The sequence below is a fragment of the Ammospiza nelsoni genome, chromosome 6 (genome assembly GCF_027579445.1).
Source record: "Ammospiza nelsoni isolate bAmmNel1 chromosome 6, bAmmNel1.pri, whole genome shotgun sequence".
NCBI classification, from domain to species: Eukaryota; Metazoa; Chordata; class Aves; order Passeriformes; family Passerellidae; genus Ammospiza; species Ammospiza nelsoni.
The window spans coordinates 26,263,240-26,286,681 of NC_080638.1; the positions used below are offsets into that span (position 1 = coordinate 26,263,240).

At 55.8% G+C, this 23,442-nt stretch overlaps 2 protein-coding genes across 5 annotated transcripts; one reads left to right on the forward strand and one right to left on the reverse strand.

Annotated features, from left to right (window-relative positions):
• The first annotated feature begins 2,184 nt into the window (after nucleotides 1-2,184).
• Nucleotides 2,185-17,557, forward strand: CHRM4 (cholinergic receptor muscarinic 4). Of its 2 annotated transcripts, XM_059474526.1 has the most exons (4): nucleotides 5,742-5,757; nucleotides 9,112-9,180; nucleotides 14,062-14,103; nucleotides 14,588-17,557. In XM_059474526.1, exons 1-4 carry the CDS (start codon nucleotides 5,742-5,744, stop codon nucleotides 16,063-16,065), a joined length of 1,605 nt encoding a protein of 534 aa, XP_059330509.1. In that variant the 3' UTR covers nucleotides 16,066-17,557. The 2 variants fall into 2 exon arrangements, with proteins under 2 accessions (XP_059330508.1, XP_059330509.1); XM_059474525.1 differs by lacking the exons at nucleotides 5,742-5,757; nucleotides 9,112-9,180 and adding an exon at nucleotides 2,185-2,296.
• A 146-nt stretch (nucleotides 17,558-17,703) lies between these two features.
• On the reverse strand, nucleotides 17,704-22,916 carry MDK (midkine). Of its 3 annotated transcripts, none has more exons than XM_059474649.1 (5): nucleotides 22,881-22,916; nucleotides 19,540-19,619; nucleotides 19,279-19,440; nucleotides 19,019-19,180; nucleotides 17,704-18,620 (listed from the first exon to the last, which is right to left on the reverse strand). In XM_059474649.1, the coding sequence occupies exons 2-5, from the start codon at nucleotides 19,616-19,618 to the stop codon at nucleotides 18,595-18,597; spliced, it is 429 nt and encodes a 142-aa protein (XP_059330632.1). In that variant the 5' UTR covers nucleotide 19,619; nucleotides 22,881-22,916; the 3' UTR covers nucleotides 17,704-18,594. The 3 variants fall into 3 exon arrangements, with proteins under 3 accessions (XP_059330632.1, XP_059330631.1, XP_059330634.1); XM_059474648.1 differs by having other exon boundaries at nucleotides 19,540-19,623; nucleotides 22,881-22,911; XM_059474651.1 differs by lacking the exon at nucleotides 22,881-22,916 and adding an exon at nucleotides 21,710-21,824.
• Nucleotides 22,917-23,442: the final 526 nt, after the last annotated feature.

Consider the following 23,442-nt stretch of genomic DNA (forward strand, 5'->3'; position numbering starts at 1 on the left):
AAGAGAGTAAGGTAGGCCCTTAATTTGCTTGGGCCATTGGCTCAAGCCCTTGGCTTCTTCCATGAGAAAACCACAAGTCCCTCCTGTCCCACCTCACAGCCTGTCACAACGTACAGGGGAAGGGTGGGAGCTGAGGTCTGATTCTGGAGTTGGATTAACTGTTGTTCATGACCAGTGCTGACATGGCCCAGGAAGGAATGTGATGTCACTTTGGTGGCAGCAAGAGAGGCTGGTGAAATTCACTGGCTGACCATTAGAAGGGAATGTGTGAATATGCCAAGCCAAAAGAAGCAAGTGCTGTCTTTAATTGGAATATGTATAGTGAGTCCAGGCTTTCAGAAATTCTGCTTCTGACTAATGAGTGCATATAGCTAAGCTAAGAGTTAGAAGTTGGAAAGTTTTGTATTCAATTTGGTTACATGTTTTTATCTCCATGACTGATCAGCTTGGGAAGAAGACATCTCACTGTTCATTACAGTCTTTTGTCTTTCTATGGGAACTTGTAGCTTGAAACAAGAGTCCAATCAAATAACCCAACTCCAGTACAATCAAATTGTCTTTGAAGCAGATATTTCCTCAGCCTGATGAGTTCTCACAGAGCGTGACAAAGGTTTATTTACATTCATTTTTTTAGTGGGAAAGAAGGAGGAGGAGAGGATGGTATTTATTTGAGGTGAGGACTTTGGACAAGGCAAGAGACTCCAAATAACTGGCTGGAGTCTTTGACGAGTTTTGGTCAGTGACTGCAAAAAGAGTGCAGGCAGATGTTAAGCTGAAAAGAGCCAGCAAAGCCTCATTGCACTCAGTGCAATTGCACGGCTCTACACCAGCCAACATTTGGAAAGGTTTGTCTTCTTGCTTCTCAAAGAAGGCAGGAAGGAAAACAAGCATGAGTTGACTGAACTCACTAAAGAAATGCCAGAATGTGGCCTATGGTGATTAAAATAATGGTGGCGCATCTGCCTCCCTGCTGTCGCAGGGGCTTCTTGGTGTGCAAAGGCAGCAGCACATGTGAGTGCCAAAAGGCTTTAATCTTTTCAGGGTGCAGATGCACCTGGAGTGGGAGATGTGTGTCATCAGAGAAAATTGTCTGAATTACCTTAACAATGTTCTCTCTGCTGGAATTCAGAAATATGTCTCCAATGGCGGGGAGAAGATACCAGTTTGCAGGATCTAGGGGAAAGAGAGGTCCAGTCTGTGAACTGGACACATCTTTAGAGGAGACATTGACTTAAAACACTCCCAGAGTCAGAGAGGTGTGAGAAGAGGGTGAGGGTGTGAAGGAGTGGATGGTAGGAACCCATCTGCTACTGTAATCGCTTCAAAGGAGGGTTACAGTGTGGCCTGTATTTGTTTATGTGTGTCTATACATGTGCGTGTGAGAGCCGAGCAGATGGGGAAATGATACCCGTGTGTGTCTGTGAGACAGCACAAGTGAGAGGCGGAGGGTGGGTAAGAGGGTTTAAAGAGGAGGGAAGGGGAAAGGTGTACAGGAAAGGGAAGAGTTTGGGTTTTTTCCCCTTTTCCCTTTGTTTATTCTTGTTTGACGCTTTCTCATTACCAGAAGGCAGACCTGGGGGACAGTCAGTCAGCTGCTTGTGGAACTGCCTGATGAGGTTTTTTTTTGTTCTGCGCGAACACCTCAGTTCCGAGTGTTAGTGACAGCCCGGCAGAGTTTTTGGGGACTGGGGAAAGTGTCGAGGCCTCCCTTTGCTCAGGCCGTGAGGGGCCCGGCTCGGCGCCTCCCTGCTCCTCGCTCTCTCCCGCCGTGGGACGCCGGTGCTCCCGGCGCTGCCGCGGATCGGGACTCTCCCCGCCGGGGGTGCGGGGGCAGCGGGGCCGGAGCCCGGTGCTGGGGCGGTCCCGGAGCGCTGTCCGGGGTGCTGCAGGAGCGCTCCCGCCCGTCTGCCCGGCGGGCACGGGAGGCCGCATCTGAGACGGGGGGGACGGCGGCGTGGGGATTGGCAGCGGCTCCCGACGGCGTGAGCCCCGCTCCTCCCGCCCCCGCCCTCGTGGCGGCGAGGGGGCGCACATCTGGGGGCGCACATCTGGGGGCGCACATCTGGGAGAGGGGGAGGGCGGGGGCGGGGGGAGGAGGCCGGGGCCGAGCCGGCAGCGCCGGGCCCTCCCCTCTCCCCTCTCCCCGCCCCTCCGCCGCGCGCGGCGCCGCCGGGACCGGGAGCCGGGACCGGAGCCGGGCCATGCCAGCCGGAGCCCCCGCGGGCGCGGCGCGGCACCATGGCCGCTGAGAACCGCTCGGCGCCGGGCGGCGGCGCGCCCTGGGCTGGGCTGCCCGGTGAGTCGCTGCTCGGGGCTCCGTGTGCGCGGGCGGGGGGCGCGGGGCATCCCCCGCAGGGTCCGGGGGGGGTCGGGCATGGCTTTGGGGTGCATGGGGAGGGGGCTCCGCACCCCCGGGGGATGTGGCACGCGGTCCCCCAGGAATGGGGGAAGTGTCTCTGCCAACTTTCCCGCATTCCTGCGTCTCTCCGGGAACGCCGGGATGCCCCGTGGGTCGGGACCCTCGCGCTGGTTCGCTGCCCCGGGATGTCTGGAGCCGTGCAGCCCTGCCAGGGACCGGGGTGATGTCTGGCACCCCCTTTCCCTGCTCCCATCCAAACCAGCAGCGTTCCCGGGATCCGCCGCTCGAGGAACCTCGGGTACCTCTTGTCACCCAGGAAACAGCCTTGTCAGCACCCTGAGTAGGGAATACGAGCAGCCTGCGGCTCGGGGACAGGCACCCCCCAGGAGGAAACCCGGGACGGGGGTTATTTGCTCCCCTGGTGCCTTCTCTGGGAAGGAGACATTCCCGGACAAGAAACTACCTGCGCGCTTTCTTTGCTTCCCTCGCTGTTCCAGCAAGAGCAACAGGGAGAGGATCCCCCATCTGTTGGATACTTTGTCGCCATACTGGGCAAATCCCTCTGGCGCTTGTGGCCACCTCCCAGGACATGACTAGGCAGAAGTTTGCCCCCTCTTCACAGAGCCTTTTGCCAGACTGGGCATTGCAAGGGAGACAGATCTTGTTCACTCTCTCCCCCAGTGTGGATCTCGTCTTCCCTTTAGCCCTTTCTGGCCCTGTTGCAGCCCTGCTGCTGGTAATGGCAGAGCTGCCCCGTGCTCTCTGTTGGCACATCATGGACAAGGGTTGGCCAGCCACACCCTTCTTTCTTTCCAAAATAATACCATTGGCTTCAAATTAGGGAACAGTTCTTATAATTTTTCTTAAATAAAAGTAGCACTGGCTTCTGTCTGACCTGTTTTCAACCCCTCTGGTTGTGCTGTGTATGGATTTTTCTAGCCAGTCTTTGGAAAGCCCAGGGCTAGGGAGATACTTCCCAACCTGAGGAACAGCTGGTGTTCCCCTGTGCCCTGCTGGGCGATGGGCTCTGTTTGAGCATTTGAAGGCTCCCTGCTTTATCACAACTGCCTTGAGTGACCTCCAAAGGTGGTTTGACTTCTGCCACAGCTTGCAGAGTGAGCAGAGGGGCTGGAAGGGTTGCTACCAATGCAGTTGAGTGGCTTGTTGATGCAGGCACTGTCTATCAAAATACTCAGGTGACAGGATCCCAGAGCCCAGGCTTTTGGTGAAACAGCACCAGAGACAATGCTCACGTTGAAATCACAGGTGACACCAAGATGCTTTTGCTGTCTCTACTGCTGGGCACCACCTCCTGCTTCCTAACACCCTAACTCCTGTGATCTGAGCACCTGCTGCTGCTCTCCAGCCTGGACTAGGCCCCCACGAGACATCCAGCAAAGAGCAGGGCATCCAGTGGAGATCCCAATCAGCAGCCCATCCCTGTTCCCCCTTCAGCAGCGACGGCGGCCCGTGGTGGGAGCCCTGGGTGTGGGAGGTGGGGATGGGTGCAGGGGTGGGCAGCAGCCCTGGTTCCTGCAGGAGCTGAGCCCGTGTGCCCTTGCTCAGAGTGGCAGCAAGTGTCCAGGGCTGCTGGATGGAGTGGCAGCGGCCCTGGGAGTGACCTGATGATTGGGCAGAGGAAAGCTGGTGGGAGAAGGAGGGAAAGGGCTACCAGTAAAAGTGGTTTGTTTATTCACACGAGGGGCATACCCATCTCGGGAGGTCAGTCTGTTTTCTTTCATAGAAGAGAAATGAACTGAAATGATTAATTAAGGCTGTGATCCAATTACTCTGAGTTTGCAGCAGGAGCGTGGTTTTTCTCTTTTAACTGTCCCCACAAGCTGTGTCCCCACCCCATTGATGGGAGGTTTTGTCATAGTTGGGATTTTGTTGTTTTGTTCTTTAAAATTAAAATGACAAATATCTCCCCAGGACGAAAAAAAAGACAAAACCAAAAAAAGACAAAAACAGGGAATAAAAATAGTGAGACCAGGAGGAGCAACTGATGCAGAGCAGTCCCTAGCATACCTTTGTGTTGTTGATGCTTTCTCTGCCTGCCCTGCTGAGCCCTGACCAGCAGCATCCACAGAGGAGAGGAGGTTTGGTGAGCGCCCAGCCGAGGTGGCAGATGCAGCTCTGCAAAGGCAGCAGGGGGATCAGTTGTGAGAGGAGAGGGAGATGGAGGCTGTTTGCAAGGGGCTGCTGCTTTCTGCACAAACACTGCTCCTCTTTCCACACGGACAGACACACAGCAACTGTTTCTTGTGCACAAGCTGACCCCTTCTCCTTGGCATGCTAAGCCAGGGATTTGCTGAGCATCTTCTGGAGAAACGGGCATTGTCCTCGAGCCAGTTGCTCCTCAGCCTGACGTGGGTCTATGCCCTTATTGCTCTCCAGTAAGCCAAGGGAGGAGATTTGCTTTGCATTTCAGCATCCATTCTGGGCTGGCTCTAAAACTGCATGTTACAAGATGTGTTTTGGGGAGATATGAGAGTGCAGGACCTGACACAGTGAGGAAATGGAAGTTTTGGACTAGATCATTCCCATGTACTTCCTCTTCTCTCTTCATTCCCATCCCAGCATCCCCTGCTGACTGCTCTTAAGCCTGCCCAAGCACCAGCACCCACCATGAGTGGGCCAGGCCCCAGTGGGTGCAATGAGGCTCCACACCCAGGCACTGTTGAAGCCTCTTCAAGCTGGTGATTGGAACTATGCCAAATACATCCTTCTTCTGAGGGATTTGTGTGACCAGTCAGAAAGCAGACAACAGCTTTTAGGAAGACTCATGTGCTCTCCTGCCCAGGGCCCTAGCAGAGCAGGCGGTGAGGGCCTGAATGTCTGGCTGCTGTCTAACTCAGAGCCAAGTGGAGGAGTGTGCCAGCCTCGACTGTCCCCAGGAGCACAACCCACCATGACATCCTTTTAAGCCTCTAGGCATACAGTCTTGCTGCATCCAGACCCTTGAACATACCAAAGTGGACCCTTGCCCTGTATTCAAACAAATACATTTACTAAAGCTTCAGGGAGTTAGGCAATTCCTGGACTAATTAATCTGAGGCAAGTGTTCCCTGGTCAGGCTGATCCATGATTCCAGTATTTTGCTGATGCACGAACACAGGGCAAGGTGTCTCATATACAGATCCTCCCCTTGATGCTTAGACACAGAGTTTTAGCAGGAGACACACAACCAGTCCCTGTTTCCCCAGCTAGAGACACCTGGGTGTCCTCACTCTCTCTGTCTGTCTGTTGGCAGCCATCCCACCTTCCCTGTGGATCGGTGCACTGGTCCTCTTGGGACTTTGTGCCAGAGCAGCATCATTTGACCTGTCTTCAGGCCCTGAGTCCCCAGCAGTGTGGCACAGCAAGCGAGGCTCTGCTGGAGATGCTGCCCAGCCCTCGCGTGCGGCGCACAGCTGCTCACACCTTCGCCCCGGGGCTGCTCTCGGGACCCTCCAGAGATGCCTTCAGCCCTGAGGCTGCACCACATGGAGGAGGAGCTCCAGCAAAGGCTCTGTTTGTACTGTGTATGATGCAAGTTTGCGGAGAAAATTAACATCACCAGCCTGTCCAAGCCTGCAAATGCAATGGCTGTAGGCACAGTGCTTTGTCCCTCTGATGGTCCCCAAAACTGCTGCTGGAGGTCCTGCAAATCAGAGCATTGCTGTGACCCTGTCCCCATGATGCTTTATGTCCTGTGCAATGTGTGCCCCATTCCCAGTCGGTGCATGAGGCAGGGGCAGAGGTGTGTTCCCTTCCCGAGTGCCCTGTTCCCTTCCCACCTCCCGCCCCAGCGCTAGGCAGGTTGAGGTGTGTGGCTGCAGAGGAACCTCTCCCACCTGTTCCAGTGACTCAGAGAGAGCTGGAGAGGGACATGGGGAAACACAGGGCTGTTTATTTGTCTTCAAGAGCCTTCAAGAAGAGTTACATCCCAGGTCACTTGGTGAAGGAGGGGCAGCAGCTAGGATTTTTGTCCTTTAAAGGCAGAACTCGGTGCAAACCATGGAGCTCCTTGAGCTCAGCAGGCTTGGCCTGAGCTATCGGCATGTTACTGAGATATTGAGGGTGGCTGTGCTCCCCCAGCCAAGAAAGCCAGGCAGAGAAGCAGCCCCTCTGGTACCACAACTGCTTTTAAATCTAGCATATTGTATAGCACCTTGCAGCTTGGCAGAGGAAGCAGTGGGGGCTGGCACCGGGAGCCTCAGCTGGATATGTCTGGAGGTGAAATGTCATCAGCAGGGTTAAGGCTCCTGGTGAATTTGGTTTGCATTGGCCAGTTAAGGGGTTAATGTCTTCAGCCTCTTTAAGCAGAATTAGATTTATTTGTCTGTGGGAAACTTAGCTGCAGTTGTGCAACACTGAGGTCTGAAAACATGAGTCTGCAAACACGATGTCCCGGGCCCTGCATCCGCTCCAGGTCACAGAGCAGCTCTCCAGAGGCCTCCATGGCACCGTGCTTCACTACCCCTCACTTGCAGACCCTGCCAGTGTCGATGCCAGCTCCCAGTCCCAGGCAGCATGGCAGGCTGCTTCTGCTGAGGAGGGATGAAGGTCCTTGAGGGATCTTGGCATGACTGAGATGGGAGAGTACCTGGCATCTCGCCATCTCTAGTGTCACTGGGGTAGTTTGGATCCCTCCTCTGCTGACAGTTACATCATGTGCAGTCCCAGATAAGGCCAAAAAAGTGCATGTACAGAGAGGAGTGGAGAGCAATGCAACCCTTCTGGCATCTGCCTTTGCCTGGCAGGCATGAATTGCCTGGCCTTGGGCCTGGCCTTCTGCAGCACTTAGGAGCAGTGTCTAGCATGGTGGTCTCTATGCTTCTTGCACAGCTCAGATAACTCACCAAGGCCCATAAGTGATGCTCAACTCATGAAACCCTCTGCTACTATGTGCAGTCCCTGTCCATGAGGTGGCTAAAACCCTGTGCTGTGGGGTGAGCAGCACTGCATCCCTGACTGTCTGAGCTGCATCCCCACCCTACGGCTCATGGGGACCTGGGGAGCAAAAAGGGTGAGGGGGCCAGCATGGGGGCCAGCCCCTGCCTTATTCAGCACCAGCACAACAGGCTGGGATCAGCATCCTGCAGTGAGAGAGGTGACTCCAGGCAGGGCTGGGCTGCCTGAGCCAGAGAGCTGCAGCCTACAGAGGTTTCCAGCTCCAGCACAGCTCCCACTCTGCCCAGCAAGGAGCTGGTGGGAGCCTCCAGAGAAGGCAACAGGGAGAGGTTTGCAGGCAATGTCTCTGTGTGAGGTCCCTCCTTCTAAGAAGATTTTCTTAGGTTTTTCTCTAGAGGAGATAAGTAATGCCTCCCTGGCAGACCGAGACTATTCCCACCTCTATCGTCTCCATCCCTCCCCTTTTCTGTTGGAGGGATTTCCTACCTGCTCTCCTCCCCTGGCACTCCGACCCCCACATTTCCCATTCTGCCTGTCCATGCCCTGGCTCTCCTGCCCATTTTCTGCCACAGCTCCTCTTCCTCACTCTATCCCTTTGCTCAGACATCCCCTCCAAATCCTCTGGCAGGTCTTGTGGCCAAATGGGGTCTCATATTTTCAGTTTCCTTTTTCATTAGCACCCCAAAGATTCCCATCTGCTACCTGCCCCCAGGAGTAGGGCTCTCTCTGTGTCTAAGCATCAAGGGGAGGATCTGTATATGCAAGAACCCTCCATCCAGCAGGGTTCTTGCTCCTGCCTGATTTTCTGCCCTTGGCTCAACTCTTTTCCCTCCTCCATTGCTTAGCTCGCTCATTTGTCCTCTCAAAGCCCTGTGGAGCTGCTCCATGAGGCAAGGGGCTCTTGTTTCCATTGCCAAGTCTTTAAAATTTCAGATGAGCACCTTACTGTTTGCTCCCTGTGGTGCCTCAGCTCTGGGATGAGTTACAAGCACGTCCCCCCTGCCAGAGCAACGCTGCATCTCTGGCTGCCCGAGCTGCGTCCCCCCTCCGTTCATGGGGCCCTGGGGACACACAGGGTGAGTGCAGGGTGCTGCAGGTCTCTGCATGAGGGCCAGCCCCTGCCTTATTCAGCCCCAGCCCAGGCACCTGGTGGGACAGATCCCTGGCTGGGGGGGGCAGATTCCCCATGTGGGTGGTGGGGACCTGGCATGGGCACCTGTGGCTGTGTGGGGCCATGGCAGGGTGGGGGGGCTTCCCTACAGCTGGCTTCCCAAAAAGAGCCAAGTCCTTCCCCTTTGCTCCCAGGCAAGGCCTGTCCCTGGGGCAAGGGAGCTGCTTTTCTAAGCAAACAGCTCTTGGGTGTTGCAGCACTTGCCCCTCTGGCTCTCAGTCACTCCTCCACCATTGTCTCTCCCCCAGGCATCTGGTCCCCACCACTCACCTCTCCCTGGGAAGAGCCCAGCTGATCCAGGCAGTCACTTGTTGCTGCAATCCTCTCTCTCCCCCCTCCTTCTTCTCTGCTGGCTGGCCCCAGAGCCCTTCTCGGCAGTGGGACCTGTAGCAGCAGCAGGGTTATTTCTGCTGTGCTGCCTTGAAACAGCTGGGTTCTGTTAAAGCTTCAGCCAGGCATATAAAAGAACATGAGCATCTCTCTGAGGCAGACAGCATTAATGCAATGGATGGGAAGGGAGAAGTGTGTCTCCAGCCCAGGCTCAGCTGGAAGCCCAGCACCTTCCTAGCTCAGGCACCAGCAGGGAGCTGCAGCCCTGGGGTGGCCGAGGGCACGGTGTCCCCCTGGTCCCGCTGTGCCGTGCCGCCGTGGTGAGCCCTCTCCCGCCGGGATGTTCCCACCGGAGCCAGCCAGAAGGCGTGGGAGCTGCTGGGGAGCCGCCGGTGCCTGGGAGCTGCAAGCTGGGCACAGCAGGGTAAGGCTGGAATTCGGCTTGCGTGGCATTTGCCATGCACACTTGCTAGTGGCGTTCCACTGATAGGCCATTTATTTGGCCTGATAATTGGGTGACAGGAGGTTAATTAATTGTCAGAGTGACCAGTGTTCTGGTAGGCTATTTATAGGAGTGACCTTTCAATTACTTTTTAAAAAACACTTTCTCACTGGCTCGCTTCTTGTCTGGTGATGCTGCGGGTAAATGGCATGTGGCCCCTTACAGCCTGCCAAGGGCACATTAGGGATCCAGGCAAGTACAGGCACGTTTGGGCAGGGGGTGCAGCTGTGGCTGCCGTGGGATGCTGGTGAGCCTGCCGGGCTGCGCTCCACCTGCAGGAGCAGCTCAACATCCGCGGCTCCCCGCAGCCGGGCCAAGCCAGCCTGGGTGCGGCACCTCGGCTTTGCTCTGACAGCCGGCATTAACCACAGGGAGGGCAGGGAGGCTCCTGGCTTGCCTGGGGGGTGGCGGGCTTGCCCCGCCTCAACACTCCCTTCTGGCCTGGACACAACAAATTTTACAAACCTGATGCACAAACACACATCAGGCACGGGGGGGGTTCCCTGGCCCCCTCACCTCCCCCTGCAAGCTGGCTGCTCCTGTGCTGCCGAGCTTACTGCTTCTCCAGCGGCTCCAGGAAAAGCTATCAGAGGTTCTTAATTTGTGGGGTGGAGGAAATTGCTTTGCCTCATGAGGACCAGTTGAATAGCAGAGGAAGAAAGAAAAATAAATTATTCAATGGAAAAATCAAATGCGCAGAACCCCATATGTTACTGACAAGAAGCAATTCCTGTCCCACAATGGCTCAGATCTCCTCTGGAGCAGGATAAGGACTTCAGGGATCCATGGACCAGAGGGGTGAAAGCGCAGCCACCAGCTGGAGCTTGATGGGCTTGCCATTTTAATGCAACAGCTCCTGCTGGCCCCTCATCTCCTTTCTGTTTTTCTGGTTGTTTATTGTCTTCATCATTCCAACGCAGAGGCACGGAAGCAGACCAACACCAACCCTCCCCTGCCAGACATGGGGCCGGCTCTTCGTCTTCTCTGATATGTGGTATTTCTAAGGTGCCTGTTCCCAGCATCTAGGAATTCTGTTTTCACACTCTGAGGGGTGTGAATCTACCAACCAGAACAACCCTTCACTAGTTGTAAAGTAGTGCCATGATTCAGGAACTAATTAACAGCTATTAGATAATGCAATTAGCGCCACAAACTGCCATCCTACCCTAAGTATACCTTTCCTTTGTGAGCGTGAGCCGTAAATGTCTAGCGTCTTCTGTTCCCTGTTTTTTCTCTCTCCTCTCCTCCTTGTGGTGGTGGCTGCACAAACTGCCCAGCCCCACATCACATCAGCAATCTGACCTGACAGGATTAATCCCGTTAAGACTTTTACCCTCTCTGCACTTTTAGGAAGGCCAAGACAGGCAGGGGGCTGGCAGTAGGGCTGCCTTGGCTCTTTCCAAATGTCACACCAAAGGTGATGTGCCCAGGCCCAGCCTTGGCACCCAGAGAGAGCAGGAGGTGATGTGTACCTTCTCCTGGAATGTGCCTGTGGTGCAGGGGGCCACCTTTCCTCTCTCCTGGAGACAGGCAGCTCCCAGACCCCCACAGGATCCATTCAGCCAGGAGCTGACAGCCACAGCCCCTCCATCCTGTCCCTGGGCTCGAGGTCACTTTCAGTTGTGCTGTTGCTCCAGACCCAAGCAGGGCTAAAACCCATTTCCTCTGGGAGCCGCTCACGCTTGCAGGTGCCCACTAAAGCACGGCTTTCTGTGATTCCTCTCCCTCCCCTGTGACATCTCCCTCCCCAGGCTGCTGTGCGAGCGTGGGGCTTGCTTTATGATGGGGTTCCTTGCAGAGCTCTGCTCGCTCCCAGAGGCAGAGACACGGCTTTGCCCTGCCTTGCACCTGCTCCCTGGGTATCCCCAGCCCTGAGGATGATGCTGGGATGGGGGCAGTGCCACAACAGGAAAGGAGACGGCTGGTGATGCCATGTGGGGCAGGGGCTGTGGAGCAGAGGGCGGCTGTGCAGTACAGAGAGAAGATGTGGGGAACACTGGGGCAGGAGGGCTGCTTGCTCCAGGAGCTCATCCATCACACGGGTGTGTGTAAATGCCAACCTCTCCCATTGTCTTTCTATGCCGTGCAGAGGGCAGCCAGCTCCTTCCACATCAGGAGCAGCAGGGGCTGGAGGGAACTAACCCCTCCATCCCGCGTGGGCCGAGTGCTCAGCAGGTGCTCAGTCACGAATGCAGCCCATGGAACACCAGCCTTCAGCTGCTGCAGATTCTTGGTCACAGGGTGGTCACCAGCAGTCCATGACAGGGCTGTCTCCTCTCCTACCTGGCAAGAGGCTGTGAGGCAGCTTGTAGGAGCCGACAGGCGTCGAAGGCTGGCTGGTAAGGCACATGAGGCGCAGCAGGGAAACAGCAGGAGTCTTCTGCTGTGGTCTCAGGCATCACCCTGTGACAGAGCACTGGCTTTGCTCTCGCTCTGGGGTTGACTCCTCACACAAGAGTGGTCACACCCATGATTGCCGGCAGCAGTGGAGACCCTGCTGTGCCCACTGCCCGCCGTAGTTGAACCCCACCCAAATTACAATTTTCTCTGCTTGGATCTGTGGCTGTGTGGGAAGGGAAAGGTATTTCCCTTGATGACACAATTGGTGATCACTGCAGCTGCCACAGAAGCTCTTGGACTGGAGGATGCTATCGGTAAAGAGTTGGAGTCTCCCAACGGCTTCGATGGAGAGGAGAAAACCAGCTGTAAATCACTGCCAAAAGTCTGAGGGAATTTGCAAAGCCAGTTGGTGTCACAGGTAAGGGTGTCAGCCCTGGGAGCCCTCCTGAAGTGTTCTCTCAGCTTTGTCAAGGCTTCTCTCAAACAGGGGATTGCCTTATTTTTTGCTATGAGGTGAAGGCTTATCGAGTCTAAGTGCTCAGTGTTTAAGCCCTCACCCCCGAGGCGGCAGCTGCCTCTGCCTCCTCACACCAGTTTGCAGCGTGACCTCTGGGTGGCATCCAAAGGCTCGCCTGAGGGGCTGCCGCAGCCTTTTCTCCCGTCTTGGGACACGTACAGAACAGCTCGGGCTTGAGATGGACTTTTCTTACTTTGGGTAACTGAGAACACAAGCCTCTGTAAAGGCTGATAATTAATTAGACACACTTAGAAGAGGATGCCAGTTCAGGAACAAAAGTGAGAAAACTGAAACCCACATTTTAGCAGAGACGATGGAAAGGTTTCTTTTCAAGACTTTCAAATTCTTCTTGGAAGAGCTGGGGTAGATGTCTGCATGATTGCTAGCTTGTCTGATCAGTTTGATTAGCTGTTACAAGAATGACAGTTAAATCTCCCCATCTCACCAAAGTGAAGAAATTAAAACTCATTCCTATTGTACTGAAACCACCCCCTTAACTGCCATGATTATATATTTCTAAGCCATTTTATACACTTATCACCTCTTCTCACATCCCTGGCTGGGTGCCCAGGAAGGATGGCAGCAGAAACCTCTTTCCCTCTCCCTTGATGCGTCCCTTGTGCTTGGAGCTGGGTGCAAATCTCCAAGCCTGGGCAGCGCTGCCAGGCTTCCTCACCCCATCTGTATGTGGCATGTAGCATCTACCAAAGGGCATTGCTTTCTTTTAAAAGCCTTTTGTCTTCACAGACATGCTTAGAGGATAATGGTAGGTATTTCTTTGTCCCTCACCCACTTATTTTCCTTGCACCTGTAAGAGGAGCTCCATCACTATCGCAGCTGTATCCTTTCTAATGCAGAAGCTGCCTAAATGGCTACATCAGATCCTGGTTTTAGCATCTCAGCAGCCACATTTCCATTTAATTACACCTGTATCTCTTTAGAAAGTGCTTAAATTAAAAACGTGGCTATTTGCTGATGGCAGACATCTCCTACCCTCACCACAAATGAAAGACAAGGACATTTCTTTTCAAATACTTAAAACAGACAAACTGATCTCAAAGCCTGCCAGGCCCTATTCAGAAGAGGTGTGTGTTAAAGGCACATTTATACATTCAGCAAAATCAGCTTCAGGAGTCCGGGGCATTTGGAGCCATCTCCCAAGCCAGAGACACACTGTGCTGAGCACTCCCACTGTGGGGACACTTGCTGGCTCCTGCTGGTTTCCTGGCAGCAGTGCCCATGGGGCTGAGCCCCTGCCCCAGGCAGCAGGAGCAGCTGCTGGAAGGGCTGCCCTCGATGGTCTGGCAGGGTTGGAATGCCCCCAGAAGCCAGGGTGAGGCTGGTGAAGGCCCAGCATGTTTTGGAGGTCTGGACGGTGTGGGAGAGGCAGGTTCAATGGAAAGCTCTTCTGTCCTGCCCAACTCCCTCAGTGCCTTTGCTTTTCTTTTGCTTTCCAGGAAACTCCCTTTCATCTCAATACAGCACTTCTTGCCTATTGATTTTTTTTTTAAGGTCCATTCCACTCTTACCTTGGGTGATTAACTACAGGCATCTTGGTTTGGATGAAGGCAGTAATTCTGTCCATAATTCTCATCACTTTTCATAAATAATTCCGTGTATCATGCTGAGGTGTCTGACTCCACACTGTACATCTGGCCTGGGTGGCTGCAGCTGCACTGTGATGTAGGACTGAGGGAAGGGGTCATTGCTTCCCAGCATCAGTGACTGATGGCACTTGTGCAGCTTCCTCCCTTTCCTGAGCCTGCTGCGCTGTGCGCTGCACCACACCAGAGCACCCACCTTCAGCCTTTCTTGTCTTTTCAGCATCTGTATCTCAGCAGTGTCACCCTTTGGGCAGGGTCACCTCTGTTGGACAAGCTGGTGCCCTCAGTAAGATGTTGTATGCACACAAGATGTGGTGTAACTTGCTGTTTTCCTTCTCCCAGATTTCATCTTCCAGAAGGAGCTATTTGCTGTGAGAGACACAGGTGAGCTGAGCAGACCATGGCATGGGTTCTGCAGGTTAGGCCCCTCTTGGGGAGTGCTGTGGGGAGGTCAGTGGAACATGCCTGGGGTATACCATCACCCTGCTCTTGTCCCTGGGGCAGGGCACTGGCTCCATGCTGTGCTGTTCTGGCAGTGAGTGCTGTATGTGCATCCCCCTTGGCTCTGCAGTCCTCTTTACCCAGCCCTTTGGCTCCCCTTTGTGCCTCTCTGGGCCGCACGAGATTGTGACTGTCCTAGCCCCATTCCTGCTTTTCTCCCTGCAACTCATTTGCCTCCTCTACTGCTAAATAGGGACACAAAAAATGCCTCCAATGGACTCCTGGAGTGGCAGAGAGGAGTCCAGGAATGCCAGCAGATTTTTGAGCACTAGTCAACAGCAGTGCTGGCCTGGGAAACTGAGGAAATGCTGCCAGGACAGGCTGGCAGGTCTGATATTCTCCCTTTCTGTCCTTGCTCTCCTTGCAGATCCCATGCACAACCTCTCTGCTCAGCCCTGGCAGGCAAAGATGGCCAACCTGACCTATGACAACTTCACCCTGGGCAACCACTCCGAGGTGGCCGTGCAGCCTCCCACCAACTACAAGACAGTGGAGCTGGTTTTCATAGCCACTGTCACCGGCTCACTCAGCCTTGTCACCGTGGTGGGGAACATCCTGGTGATGCTCTCCATCAAGGTGAACCGCCAGCTCCAGACTGTCAACAACTATTTCCTCTTCAGCCTGGCCTGCGCAGACCTCATCATCGGGGTCTTCTCCATGAACCTCTACACGGTCTACATCATCAAAGGCTACTGGCCACTGGGGGCCGTGGTGTGCGACCTGTGGCTGGCTCTGGACTATGTGGTGAGCAATGCCTCTGTCATGAACCTGCTCATCATCAGCTTTGACCGGTACTTCTGTGTCACCAAGCCCCTGACGTACCCGGCCAGGAGGACCACCAAGATGGCAGGGCTAATGATCGCGGCCGCGTGGATATTGTCCTTCATTCTCTGGGCCCCTGCCATCTTGTTCTGGCAGTTCATTGTGGGCAAGAGGACAGTCCCTGAGAGGGAATGTTACATCCAGTTCCTCTCCAACCCAGCGGTGACATTTGGCACAGCCATTGCTGCTTTTTACCTGCCCGTGGTCATCATGACGGTGCTGTACATCCATATCTCCCTGGCCAGCAGAAGCAGGGTAAGGAGGCACAAGCCTGAGAGCAGGAAAGAGAGGAAAACCAAGTCCCTCAGATTCCTCAAGGGCCCCATGGTCAAACAGAACAACAATAATTCTCCCAAGAGGGCCGTGGAGGTGAAGGAGGAGGTGAGGAATGGGAAAGTGGATGACCAGCCATCTGCACAGACAGAGGCCACTGGCCATCAGGAGGAGAAGGAGACATCCAATGAGTCCAGCACCGTCAGCATGACCCAGACCACAAAAGACAAGCCCACAGCAGAAGTCTTGCCAGCAGGGCAAGGACAGAGTCCAGCCAACCCCCGGGTGAACCCAACTTCCAAGTGGTCCAAGATTAAGATTGTCACCAAGCAGACTGGGTCTGAATGCGTCACCGCCATTGAGATCGTCCCAGCTAAGTCAGGTGCCTCTAACCACAACTCCCTGGCCAACAGCCGCCCAGTCAATGTTGCCAGGAAGTTTGCCAGCATCGCCAGGAGCCAGGTACGGAAGAAGCGCCAGATGGCTGCCCGGGAGAAGAAAGTCACCCGCACCATATTTGCCATCCTGCTGGCCTTCATACTCACGTGGGCACCCTACAACGTGATGGTCCTCATTAACACCTTCTGTGAGACCTGTGTGCCTGAAACAGTGTGGTCCATCGGCTACTGGCTCTGCTATGTCAACAGCACCATCAACCCAGCCTGCTATGCCCTCTGCAATGCCACTTTCAAGAAAACCTTCAAGCACCTTCTCATGTGCCAGTACAGGAACATTGGCACAGCCAGATAAACTGGTACTCAGGGACCACTTCAGTATCCTTACGGAAACCCTTCCCCTTGCCTCCTTTGCCAGCGGGGGCTCTTCTGCTCACCACTCACAACAGTGCAGACTGTACAGTGATTGCAGAGGATGCCCTTCATCCAATGCTGACAAAAATCCAAGGCATTTCTGAGCTACAGGTCCTTCCAGTCACCTGGGCCTGGGGACTAGCTCAGGGAGCCAGGGAGAAAGCCAGAGGCAAGAGGAGATGTGGTCACCAGGAGCCCTTCCCAGCTCCATGCTCTTCAGATTGGCCAAATGGCATCAGTGTTTCTCCTAAGACTGGATGTACCTTTTTCCCCAGCTGACCATCTCCATGGCATCAGATCTTGTCTGCATGCAGATGGGTTAATGCTGGATGCTTTCCATTGGCTTATAAAGCGTTTATTACCCAAGAAATGAAAAGAAACCAGGGTCAAACATTGCTACACATCTTGGACCAGGCTGACTCAGGCAGGCTAATGGGGAGTCCTGCTGGCCCAGGCAGGCCCCCTGTGAAGGCAGCCAAGATTGGACCCTAACAGATGTGGCAAGATGCTTCCTTTCCCTTGAGAGTGCCATCAGACATCCTCACCCAGGGTCCTGGGGCAGAATTTTTCCCTGGGCTCTGGCTCTGCTCTCCCCTTCACATCCTTTCTGCCCTCAGACAGCAATTTGCTGGAAAGACAGACAGATAAACCAAGCACTTCACTCCTGGATAAGGAGTGTGAAACCCAGTTGCCCCCGACAATGATGGAAACTAAAACTGGAAAGAAAAGCCCTGGTGTGGTGCAGGACTTCGTTCCACAGCCCTGGGGGAATGGGAACCCTGAGTAGTGGGCAGCAGTGACTGTGAAAATAACTGTCCTTGGGAGAGACAGGGGGGACCTGGGGGTCTCAGAAGGGCGGGAAGAGGGTCTGCAGTGTGGCCAAGGGGCCCCGTGTCTCATCTGGGCCATGAGCAGGTCCCGCTCTCCCTGCAGTGGGTGTGGGAGGCCTAATGCATGGCTCTGGAGGCAGGAGAGGATGACAGTGGCCTCCAGCCCCCTCGTGCCCTGAGTGCAGGGGGCTCCTGCAGGGAGGCTGAAGGAGCCGGTTGCTGAGCTTTGTTCATGGATGTAACGCTGTCATGGGTGTTGTGGCAGAGCCCTCAGCATGCGGGCTCCAGCCAGCGCCTCCAGCCTCCTCCCAGCCACCCCTGTGTGCAGCCCAGAGCACCCTGGGGCTGCTCCCCAGCTTCTCCCAAAGCCGGGTGCAAGCCTTCTCCTTGCAGCCAGGTGCAGGCAAGGGATGGGATGGGATGGGGCCGCTCTAGCACTGGCAAACTCTGTGTCCGTATGTCCTTCCTGTCCTCATGCCAGGGTGCAACCTGCAGAAAGGCTGCCCCAGCCCGGATGGGAGCCCCTCCATCACTGCCTTTAGGGGTACCCAAAATGCCTGGTGGATTTCTGGGCATTTTTAAATGGTTACAACTGCAGCCCAACACACCCTAAGACAAATAAAGACCTTGGACCAGGAAACTAATGTCCATGGTGTGAGGAATGAATGAGTCATCACCTGGGTGGCTCCTTCCCTGCTTCCCAGTGTCACCCACTGGTGACATTTCCTGCAGCCCATCCCTTCTGCCAAGAGTAAGGGGTGGCAACCAGAAGTGTTGTTACAAAGAGGCTGTGAGGGGTCTGGTGCTTTGTCCAGGACCATGTGCATGTGGCACCCAGGCCAGCTGCATGGTAACTTCACTGCTGGCGCCAGTGGGGTCAGCAAAACTGGGGTTTGCTGGGGTTTCCAGCACAGCAGCACCTTGTGGGGACAACAGGGGAATTCTGATACTTTTTTAAAAAAGATTTTTATTGGAAAAGAAAAAGAAAAATTCCAAAAGGAGAGCTCCCACCCAGCACTGGTGTTGGCATGGCAAAGGCAGAGGGACTGCAGCCCCAGCATGGGCACACATGGTTACAAGAGAGGAGACACAGTTGCTTCTCAGGGTGATGGTTGTGTTTTCCTCAACTGCTGTGGGTAAGTCATGCCCCAGCCAAAGGGATGCTGAAATAAACCCCCTGAGGTGAGAGCAGTCCTTGAGTGAGAAGCTTCAGTGATGGGGTTACTCGGGCATTCAACGCCCAGCCCTTCCCTCTGGCACTGGTACCTGGTGGAGGAGCAAGGAGGCTCCTGGGCTTGCAAAAGTATGTGCTAAAGGCAACTCATTTGTGCTGGAGGGTGGAAAAATGTGTGTTCCATCCCAGCTCTCTGAGCACATCCCAGTGAACCCCAACAGCAGCTCAGATGAGGTGAGTAGGATGCACAGGTAGTGCCCAAGGAAGGAGGCAGCCTATCCTGCAGGGTGGGTGGGTTTGCTCTCTACAACACTAATGATTAAAACAAGGCATCTCAGTGAAAGAGGAGGTCATGAGAAGGAGTAAGGAGAGGAGGAGGAAGACTGTAGTGTGGGCCAGCTACAGCTGGACATCCAGTCCTGTAGGCACCGTGTTGAGGGGCCGATGAGGACGCTGGTTTCCTGCTCTAGTCCTTCCCCTTGCCCTTCTTTGCTGCATTCAAGAAGCACAGGAGACAAAAGTTAGTGCATGTGCTGGCAGCTCACAGTCCCCCAGACACTGCTGTGGTAGAAATGTAGCCAGCATGGCTGGCTGAGCACGGCGCAGTGGCTGCGTCCCTGCAGGCAGCCTCCTGCCATGCCAAACCACCTTTTGTACCAGTCCTAGTGAGGAGAGCAGAGAATCCCCATCCTACCAAAGATGGCAGTGGTTTGTGGGGGGGACCAGGGTTTTTCCTAGTAGCACCTCCCACCCTGCCAGCAGCTGGACTTCACAGTGCAAAGGAAAGAGCATCCAGCAAAGCCAACCCCAATAGGCCAAGGTACCTCTGAAAAACCCCTGGGCAGGGTTGCCACAGGACCCTTCTGGGGACACGAGTGGCGGAAACTGACCTTTGGACTTCGACTTGATCTTGGAGGAGCAGGGCTTGGTCACATAGACAGTCTCCTCACACTGGGCATTGTACAGGGCTTTCTTCAGGATTCCGGAGCGAGTCTTCAGGCCAGTCTGAGCACTGCAGCCTCCCCAGCTCTCAAATTTGTACTTGCAGTCAGCTGGATGAGAGGGGAGAGGCATCAGAACTAGCCAGGACCTGGTGGGACATTAGCCCTGGTCACCCAGCACAGGGTGGTCCCCACCTCCATGTACTCACCTCCAAATTTCTTCTTCCAGTTGCAGGGGATCTTGCACTTGAGCTTCTTACTCTCACCTTTGCAAGTTCCCTCGCGGTAGCCCAGGCCACAGTCCTTACTGTTGGGAACACAGGGTCCCCAGCGCCAGTCCTCGCACTTAGAGCCATCCTTCTTTGTCTTTTCTGTGTGGAAAAGTGGAGTGGAGTGGGTGCTCTCTGCAGGGACAGGGGAGCATGCCCCACTCTGCCCCACTGCCCCCCCTGCCCCAGGCTGCCCCTCACCTTTCTTGTTTTTGCCAGCCTCGGCGGTGGCAGCCACCAGGATCAGCACCAGGAGGAGGAAGAAACTCCGAACCTGCATCCTGCCTGTGGAGGAAGGAGAGAGTTGGGTGGGATGGAGGCTGGGGTGCAATGTGGTGTCGAGGAGGGGCATGGTGGGCTGTGGGCAGCCTGTATAAGACAGGAGTAGCACACACTCACCTACATGCATGTGTACACCCCTGTGCCCTGCTTGGTGCCATTCAGTAGAATATGTTCACTAATTGCAACAAGAAGATTAATTGTGTACCTCAACAACTGCCTCCCACCAGGGAGCTGCAGGGCTGAGAGATTGTTCCCACCCCTGCAGCCACCCCAATGCCCTGTATGTGGTCGAAATGCTCTCCATGGGAACGCCACAGCCCACATAGCATCTGGGGAAGGACATACAGTTGCCAGCCCTTACCCTCATATTTCTGTGTGAATCCTCTATTCATGACCCAGCAGGCTGCTGCCCCATATCAAAGAGCCTTGGGGCCAGGGAACACAGCTCCCACAGTACCTTACTCCAGTTCCAGAGGATGCCAGGGAGAAGGAAAAAAGCCCGGGAAAACAAACCTGCTTTCATGAGAGGTCTGAAAGTTATATCAGTGGATTAAACACCAAAAAAAAAGCATCCACCAATGTGGGAGCTCATTGGAAGGATGGAGCCTGCTGCCCATGCCACCCATGCATGCAGGGGGTGAGCAGGTGTGCACACACCTGGGAGCAGGTTGGGGACAAGGGTGCACACACATAAGGGTTCCGCTCTGGGGATCGAGCCCTGTCCCCCTGCCCCGGTGGCCTTGGACCATGTGATGGCTCCTCTCTGGCTGCCACCACAGGACTCTGGGGGATGGTGCTGCCCACACTGGGCTCCCAGATCCTGCTGTCAGTGGGAACAGGAGTGCAGGCATGCAGAGCCAGCATTTGAAATCTGGAGACGCCATTCCTGTTCCCCCAAAGCCTTCTAAGATGCCACCCATATCTGTGTGGCAGCAGCCATCCAGAAAATACACGGCATCTGCCCTGACTCTGTGATGGGCTTTGCAGAACTGGGCTGTAGAGGACAGGATGAACCACAGGCCCCAGGGGACATCAAGGAAGAGAAGAGCCTGGGGTCAGCATTTGATCCCTCCCCGGGCTCCCTGGGCAGCATGCCAGCATCCCACATTACTCAGGGTCCGGTGCATTCACCTTTCATGCATCCACCGCCAAGCTACCAGCTTTGCTCTGCAGTAGTGGGGCTGAGATCTGCCTTCCCCCTCACCCAGCCTGGCTGGGAGCCATCCTGCCGAGCACAGCACAGCTCAGCTCTGCTCCCACCCATCTGCCTTCAAAGGGGACAAAGGCTCAGCCAAGATAGGCTGGTTACAGATGACAAGGCTGGAGCTGAGCTGACTTACACACATGGCTGTCCCACTTTCTGCAGTGGCTCTTAGGGGGTAGCTCCTCTGACATCCACATTATTCACACCATCACCCTGGTTTCACGTGTTCTGTTAACTTCTCCCATCCTTTGCTGCAGAGCATTTCCCTGTGCTCCTTGCACCTACCTCCCATCCCTCCCACCAACCTTTTGCTCAGGCCCTTCTGACATGGTCTTCTGCAGGGCAGACAGCCACAGCTGCTGTGCTCATCCCTGTCTCACCTCCAGGCATGGACTCCCTCTGTTTGCCACGGGCGCAGTGGGGCCCTGCCCATATAAATGGAGGGATGCCAGAAGGATACACTCTGAGAAGGAGACCAGCTACAGCCCCAGTGACCCCTGAATTTGCTCCCAGGCTCAGCCCAGCATGTCACCTTCCCCAGGCAAAGGTCTGCAGGGACCTTCAGTCGTGGCTCATCCTAAAGCATTCATAAGGAAAAGGGAGTGCAGTTTTCCAACTGGTTTTCCAAACAGCCAGGCAAACAAGAGTTTTTTTCTGGCTGGGCTGACAGCACCTTCAGGCATGCTTGCACAGCCCTACTCCTCCTGTGTCCCTGTGGGGCCCTGGCTTCTCTCCTCCTCAGATGCTGGCTGGCTCTCACATAACATCAGCCTCTGTTCTCCCTTCCCCCTACTCCAGCTGCTCAGGGTTTTTATGATCTAGATTAGCTCTAAAAAGAAAAATTAAATCATCTGGTGAAGCTGAAGCTCTAAAAAGAAAAATCACCTGGTGAAGCTGAAGCAGAGCTCAAATACCCACTATTGCAATGGGAAAGCTTGGACCTCTCTCCGGACACCGTTCCGGGGCAGGTAGTGCCATCGACTTCTCCTAATGCGGCCCACACATCCTCCGCAGCTCCTGATCCCGCAATGCTGACCCCATGCGCTCCCGGGAACGGAGAGGGGTCGGGCTGTCCCCCCCTCACAGCCCTTGTCCAGAAGTGGGACCTCTCGGCTCGGCTCAAATTGCAGCTGGCTCTGGCGGTGGTGGGCGCAGGGCTGCGGTCCTCCCTCTGCGGGCTGAGCTGCTTCACAGCCTTCGGGCAGGCAGCCCGGCACCCGAGGAGCCAGCCCAGCGCCCGGGAAGCCCGTGGCCTGGAGCGACAAGCACCGCCACAGTAGGAAGTTCCCTGCTGCCTGGAAAGGGGACACCGAGCGTGTGGCCGTGAGCCAAGGCGTTGGCACGGCCGGGAGGCTTTCCTAGAGGTGCTGAGGGAAGCACGGGGGCTGTGTGGCTCTCCAGCAGGCGGCCTCACCTTCCCCTCGCTGTGAAGAGGAGGTGCTCCAAGGGAAAAGTGTTCTGCCCCAGCGCTGAGGGCAGAGAGAGGAGCAGGTAGCGCCCTTCCGCGCCTCTGCCCTCTGCTCCCTCCTCAGGGTAGATGCTGTGCCGAGAGCCCCGTAGAGCCTTTCCCTCGCCCTCCGGAGAGGAGGGGGGTGGTCGATCCCTGCTCCGGGGCAGCTCCCCGGGCTCCAATCGGAGGATCTCCACCAGCTGAGTTCTCCCCGAACCAGTGTGGGGTGCTTCCCCAGAGGAATGGGGGGGGGTAGGATACCGGGCCACTGACTCAACCCGTCTGCTCCCCGGGAGCCCTGACTCCCTACCGAACTCCGTCCTTCTGCATCTCCAGGCTCTTCCGTGGCTCCTCTCAGACGATCCCGCACCGGGGGGGCACCGCCCCCCGTCCTTCGGTCCCAATTGCCCTTTTCTGCAGGTCCTCCCCAGCCGGAGCCTATCCCCCACCCCGGCAAAGCCCCTTCTCGCTCCGGAGAGCCCTCAGCCTGGATGACTGCCGCCTCCCTGGGGAGGTGACGGGCGGTCGCCGCTCGCCTCGCCCCGGGCGCCCATCTCGGTGGGGCCCGACCCCGAGAGCTGTGTGTGTGTGCGGGGCCGCACTCACCTGCGGAGCGGAGCGGAGGGCGCGGAGCTGCTGCCTTTGTGTGGCGGCCGCGTGCGGAGCCCCGCGCGGCGCACAGCGGCCCCTGACGTCGGGCTCGGCTGGCAGCAAAAAGGTGGGTTTTAGCCCAAAACTTTTGCAAGCTCCTCCTCTGCCCCCCGACAGGCACAAAGGCAGGCGGCGGAGGGGCGGCTCGGGGGTAGGCTGGCCCCTCGGCCGCTGGGGCGGGGGCAGCCAGGGCCCCTCGGGCGGGGGTGAGCTGGGCCCGGGCAGCATCAGGTCCCGCGGGGCACGGCTCCTGTCCCTTGTCCCCTCTCATCTTCCTGCTGTGCTCTCCAACCCGTACCCGCGGTGCGGTACCAGGGAACCTGTGCGGGTTCAGGTGACCATGCACCCCAACATCAACGAGTGGCCAAGGGTGCACAGCTGAACAGCCGAGGAGCGTCTCCCCTGGGGGCTGCTCCTCTGAGTTCCGATGGAAGCTGGCCCCGGGGACATCCCCGCACCTCGGTGGAGTAAAGGGAACCACCCTGTGTCTCTACCAGCGCCGTGGATGCCTCCTCCA

Coding starts and splice junctions, on each gene's coding strand:
- CHRM4 (XM_059474526.1), top strand. Junction 9,181..14,061: donor TGCAAGCTGGGCACAGCAGG/GTAAGGCTGGAA, acceptor TCCTTCTCCCAG/ATTTCATCTTCCAGAAGGAG. Junction 14,104..14,587: donor ATTTGCTGTGAGAGACACAG/GTGAGCTGAGCA, acceptor CTCTCCTTGCAG/ATCCCATGCACAACCTCTCT.
- MDK (XM_059474649.1), bottom strand. CDS start 19,618: ATGCAGGTTCGGAGTTTCTTCCTCCTCCTGGTGCTGATCCTGGTGGCT. Junction 19,181..19,278: donor CTGGAAGAAGAAATTTGGAG/GTGAGTACATGG, acceptor CCTCTCATCCAG/CTGACTGCAAGTACAAATTT. Junction 18,621..19,018: donor GATCAAGTCGAAGTCCAAAG/GTCAGTTTCCGC, acceptor TCTTGAATGCAG/CAAAGAAGGGCAAGGGGAAG.